The sequence below is a fragment of the Psammomys obesus genome, unplaced genomic scaffold, assembly GCF_907164565.1.
Source record: "Psammomys obesus unplaced genomic scaffold, mPsaObe1.curated_primary_1811, whole genome shotgun sequence".
NCBI lineage: Eukaryota > Metazoa > Chordata > Mammalia > Rodentia > Muridae > Psammomys > Psammomys obesus.
The window spans coordinates 4,033,066-4,038,954 of NW_026592510.1; the positions used below are offsets into that span (position 1 = coordinate 4,033,066).

General features: G+C 45.0%; 1 protein-coding gene across 1 annotated transcript in view; it reads right to left on the reverse strand.

The window, feature by feature from the left end:
* LOC129681913 (interferon-induced protein with tetratricopeptide repeats 1-like) overlaps positions 1-5,483 on the reverse strand; it is a 10,937-nt gene extending 5,454 nt beyond the window's left edge. Inside the window, exon 1 of the mRNA XM_055614147.1 lies at positions 5,330-5,483. Within this exon, the coding sequence (XP_055470122.1) occupies positions 5,330-5,334 (5 nt within the window). The 5' untranslated portion in view covers positions 5,335-5,483. The remainder of the gene's footprint in view (positions 1-5,329) is intronic.
* Between the last annotated feature and the right edge of the window lie 406 nt (positions 5,484-5,889).

Sequence of the window (5,889 nt, forward strand, 5' to 3'; positions counted from 1 at the left end):
TGTGTGTGTGTGTGTGTGTGTGTGTGTGTGTGTGTGTGTGTGTGTGTAGGGAGGACTAATGTCAAGGAAATCATATGTAGTTCAGAGGAGAGCATTAGGCACTAGTCTTCACCTTCTTTTGGGTAAGAAAAGCCAAGCGGTTTCTACCTCATCTCTCAGTAATAGCACTGGGATTCAGCTCTTGCCTTGTGGTTGCTTGGCAAGCCCTTTTCCCACTGAGCCACCTGCCTGGCACCATGTGAAATCTCCAAGGAAAGCAGTTGTGATACTTCCTCCCTCCTTTGGCATGGTATTTCAGATCTTCTGGAATATGATGGCAGAAAGGGGACCACAGAAAGAACATCAATAACCACAAATGCTGTCCTTCCCTAGGCTTCCAGTAATGGACAGAGGATTCCCATGATGTCCTTTATGTCCCAAGCTAGAGAAGAGACAGGATGCTTTGTTCATACCATCTAAAGGGTCATGAGCTTATGGCCTAGGGCTCTGTGGGCTTATTTCCCTCAGCTCAGTCCACTCTCATTTTCCTGAGCGTTTTTTGTTGTTGTTGTTGTTTGTTTGTTTGTTTTTTTCCCAACTGGATGTCTCTATTTCTGTTTCTAATCATGTACACTGGTCTAGTTCATTGAGGCTGGACAAAGACACTTGAATATTTCACAAGTGCCCCTGGGAAAGTTTGGTACTTATATCTGAACTCAGGACCTTACCAACAATATTTGATGAGCCATGCTAGAAAAAGAGGAAAGCATGAGAAATTTCTGGTCTCACTGTCTTTCTGTCTCTGTATCGGTTACTTTCTTATCTCTCTGTCTCTGTCTTTTAGAGAGAACAAAGGTCCTGGCCCCCACAGATAAGCATTAAGAAAGCTGAGAATGCTAAACATGAAGGAGAGTCTCTCTGACAGCAGAGAAGTGTAGCTTTTCCACTCAGAAGGCTGAGAATGGAGGAATTAAAACAAACAAACAAACAAACAAACAACTGGTGTTTTGTGTTATCTGTAGGTCAGGACATAATAAGCTCCCATGGCTGGACCTGAGGTGGCTAATAGGCTAGGTGACTTTTGCCCTATTTGGATGGCCAGAGGCTCACCCAAACTCCCACAAACAGGGCTGGACGTGGCTAATAGCCAAAATGACCTCTACAATATCAGTATGACTGAGACCATCCCAGATCCTTCGCTATGCCCTTAAGCTAATCCATGAAGCCTTTTTCTAGAACCCATCTTTTTGAAAGAAGTGACATCTACTTTGAGCTGAATTTCAATGTAATTATACCTCATTATACCTCCTTGTGAACAGGGGATTTTACTACACCAGAAAACTTTTTTCCCCCCAAATTGTACTGTGCTGAAATATGCTTGCAACAAACTGCCCAGGTCAGACTCTAGAAGTCTGAGCCACCTCTGCCTAACTTGTGATGAAGCACATTTCCTTCTTGCCTCATCCAGACCATTATTGTGCTGGCCATGGTGTTTGCAGGGACTCCAATATCAGTCCCTCCCCATTTTTCTCTGTGTGTCTCTCTCTGAAATAGCCAAATTCATTGCTATGTCATCTTTCCCAGAACACTAAAACATGATGGAGAGTGTGGGCTAGAGAGATGGCTCAGAGGTTAAGAGCACTGGCTGCTCTTCCAAAGGTCCTGTGTTGAATTCCCAGCAACTACATGGTGGCTCACAACCACCTATAATGAGATCTGGTGCCTTCTTATGGCCTGCGGGTACACATGCAGGCAGAATACTGTATAAGTAATAAATTAAAAAATGGGGAACAGAGCTAAACAGAGAATTCTCGATAGAGGAATACCGAATGGCAGAGAAACACTTAAAGAAATGCTCAACCTCATTAGCCATTAGGGAAATGCAAATCAAAACGACCCTGAGATTTCACCTTACACCCATCAGAATGGCCAAGATGAAAAACTCAAGTGACAACACATGCTGGAGAGGTTGTGGAGAAAGGGGAACCCTCCTCCACTGCTGGTGGGAATGTAAACTGGTACAACCACTTTGGAAGTCAATCTGGTGCTTACTCAGACAATTAGGAATAACGCTTCCTCAAGACCCAGCTATACCACTGCTATGTATATACCCAAAATTTGCTCAAGTACACAACAAGGACATTTGCTCAACCATGTTTGTAGCAGCTTTATTCGTAATAGCCAGAACCTGGAAACAACCCAGGTGTCCATCAATGGAGGAATGGATACAGAAATTGTGGTATTTTTACACAATGGAATACTACTCAGCAATCAAAAATGAGGAAATCATGAAATTTGCAGGCAAATGGTGGGATCTAGAAAAGATCATTCTGAGTGAAGCATCCCAGAAGGAGAAAGACAAACATGGTATATACTCGCTTATATAGACCTACAAGATATGATAAATATAATGAAGTCTATACACCTAAAGGAGATAAACAAGAAAGCAGAAACGAGGTAAGATGATCAATCCTCACTTAGAAAGACAAATGAGATGTGCATAGGCTGTATGACAGGAGTCTACTGCAGAATGTCTGAAGACCCTACCAAGCAGCGATTCAAAACAGATACTAAGACTCATAACCAAACCTTTGGCAGAAGGGGAGTTAGTATGACAGGGAAAGGATAGGAGCCCCACAAGGACCAAATATATCTGGGCACAGGGTTTGTTTTTTTTTTTTCTGAAACTGTTTCTCCAACTAAGGACCATGTATGGATATAACCTAGAACCTTTACTCGGATGAAGCTCGTGGTAGCTAAATAACCAATTGGTTTCCCATAGTAAGGGGAACAGGGACTATCTCTTACAGGAACTCAATGGCAGGCTCTTTGACTCCCCACCCCCCAAGGGAGGAGAAGTTCTGCTAGGCCACAGAGGAGGACTTCGAAGCCAGCCCTGAAGATAATGGATAAAACAGGGCCAGATGAAAGGGGAGGAAGTCCTCCCCAATCCGTGGACTTGGAAAGGGGCAAGGAGAAGATGAGGGAGGGACGGTGGGATTGGGAGGGAATAAGGGAGTGGGATACAGCTGGGATAAAGAGTTAATAAAATGTTACTACTAATAATAAAAAAAATGATGGAGACTTTCTGAATGAGGATTGATCATCTTATGGAGGGTCCTCCTTGCTTACCTTCTTTAGGTGTACAGATTTTAGTATGATTATCCTATATTATATGTCTAATATCCACTTATAAGTGAGTATATGCCATGTTACAGAAAGTCAAATGGGATTGACATCAGAACAGGGAGAAAATGAGAAACAGGACAGGAGCCTGCCACAGAGGCACTCTGAAAGATTCTAGCCTGCAAAGTATCAAAGCAGAGGCTGAGACTCAAAGCAAAATTTAGGGCAGAGTGCAGGGCATCTTATGAAAGAAGGGGACAGGAGCTCTACAAAGAGAGAGAGAAAAAAAAATCTTGGCACAGGGATCTTTTCTGAGACTGATACTCCAACCAAAGACCATGCATGGAGATAACCTAGAACCCCTGCACATATGTAGCCCATGGAAGCTCAGTGTCCAAGTGGGTTCCCTAGTAATGGGAACATATCTCTGACATGAACTCAGTGGCTGGCTCTTTGATTACCTCCCACTAAGGGGTAGGGACTGCAGCCTTACCAGGCCACAGAGAAAGACAATGCAACCAGTCCTCATGAGATCTGATAGACTAGGGTCAGCTATAAGGGGAGGAGGTCCTCCCCTATCAGTAGACTGGGGGAGGGGCATGGGTAGAGAAGAGGGAAGGAGGGTGGGATTTGGAGGGGACTAGGGAAAGGGCTACAGTTGGGACACAATGTGAATAAACTGTAATTAATAAAAAAATAAATAACTTTAAAACTGGAAAAAACTGATGGAGGAATTTCTGTAGGAAGATGAATCATGGAACAGGGATATCATATTTAACCCTGCTTTCTGTGTTTTCCCTAGCTACAGCAGCCCACAATAGGAATTAGAGGTTTTCCCCATACCTTACAGGAAGTAAGACCTGAAAACTGGGCACCAGCTGCCCAGGACAAACTGCCTTGACTGGAGGCTCACAGGGATCCTGCTGGGGCCCTGGGCCCTGAGGAGGAGGCACACCCACTTATGCAGAAGTGCTTGCAGCAGGAGAGCTGAGCAGCACAGAGGCAGCAGACAGCAGTGTGGGCAATGGGCACAGAGACCAGCCAGGATACAAATGCCCATGTGGTTTCTCAGCATCCCCTGTACAGCTGGGGGTCCCCAGCCCTTCTAACACTCAGACACTCAATGGCAAACCACAGTCCTAGACACTGCTAGAGGGATGGGAACTGGAGACCCAGGCACAGCTTGCACACTGATCCTGTGACCATGACTGTCACCTGACACATCCTACTGCCTTATGCCCTCTAGTTAATCTGTTTTAGTCAACATGTTTTGTCCACTGTGATCTCTGCATTCTGTTTCTTCACACCCAAACACTCTCAGCCTTCTCCATACCCATTTAATGTAGATGGTCATGTGTTCAAGCACAGAAGAATAATTCCTTCTTATTAAAAGAGGTGATTGCTCTAGTCCTAGATTCAAGGGGAAATAACTCAACTGATTGGAACTTTTCACCTGAAAGGCCATTTCAAACATAAAAGCCAAAGATATTTACACAAATAAGAGTCCACTCCATGGTTAGTGTTTCTGTAATATATATGTATATAAAGTATATGTGTATATAATATTATATGTCACGTTTATCCATGTATATTTAGTTGCTTTAGGGAGCAGCTTTAAATGCCTCTTATCAGAAGGAACAGATTTTCTACATTTTTTGTTTCTTAACTCTGGGAGCAAGAAAAAACAAAACAAAACTGTCCTGTCTCTTGGTTAAGCCAGCCAGGGGTAGGCAAGAAAGCACCTGGGACAGAATTCAAATTCTTTGAACAGAATTTCCGAAGACCCTTTGGAGGCTCTGCCAGGTACATCCCAAGGACAATGGGCTCAGAAGATGGGAAGGAACACCCTCTAAGCTGCTGCTCTCTTTGGGGGCTCCAAGTGGGTAGAGGGGTGCCCTATTCCATCCCAGAAGGACTGTTTGGTGACTGTCTCTCTCTGTCAGATGAGAACGCTAAATTCTCCCCCAGGTAGTTCCCCTACATGCATGGGTCAGCCTCAAAACTCAAATAAGCTTCCTGTCACCCACCCCTGTTACCCAGTCCCATGCCCACAGCACTCCCATTAAGCAAAATCCCCCAGGACAATTAGCATCACTGTTCCCTTGAAGCAGTTCAAAGAGATGCCAGGGGAGAGAACACAGGAATACAAGCAGACTCAGTCAGACCTGGCCACAAGCAAATGCATCCCAGGTTCACTCCAACTGCAGAGCAGGTTAATCCTTACCCCATGGTTGCTGTACAGGTGGTAGCAGTTGCCTGGGTTTTCAGCAGAGCAGGACTCCAGAGAAACCCGCCTTGACTCTGTGCTGTCCTGTCGACTCTCACAGGAATAGAACCTCATCTGAGGCTGGGAAGCAGCTTTATGTGCTGTGGGTGTGCTCTTGTAGCCAGCAGTAGGAAACTGAAACTAGAAAGTGAAAGTAAAGCCAGCAGCTTCACCCAAATAGAAACAGAGAGCAGAGGGATTTCCTTTCCTGCTTCCTTCTCTGAACTGATGGGGAGAAGGCTAGGAAACACACAGACTTGTCAGATTCTTTCTGCAGTCCCAAGTCAGACAGGTGTGGCACCAGAAGAGTCTATCTGTTGGGGTTGATGGCTGTAATGTGGATGTACAGGACACCAGACCAGCCTCTTAGAAGCAGAACTGTTCTTTGGGCAAAGCAACTGTAGGTCTGCAGTCTATCTTGGGAAGTGAGCCTGTGCCCATGTGGCATTGGGGCTCATAGGATTTGGCAGGGTGGCAAAGGGAAAGTTTGGGAATGCCAGAGTGACTTCCCCTGCAAG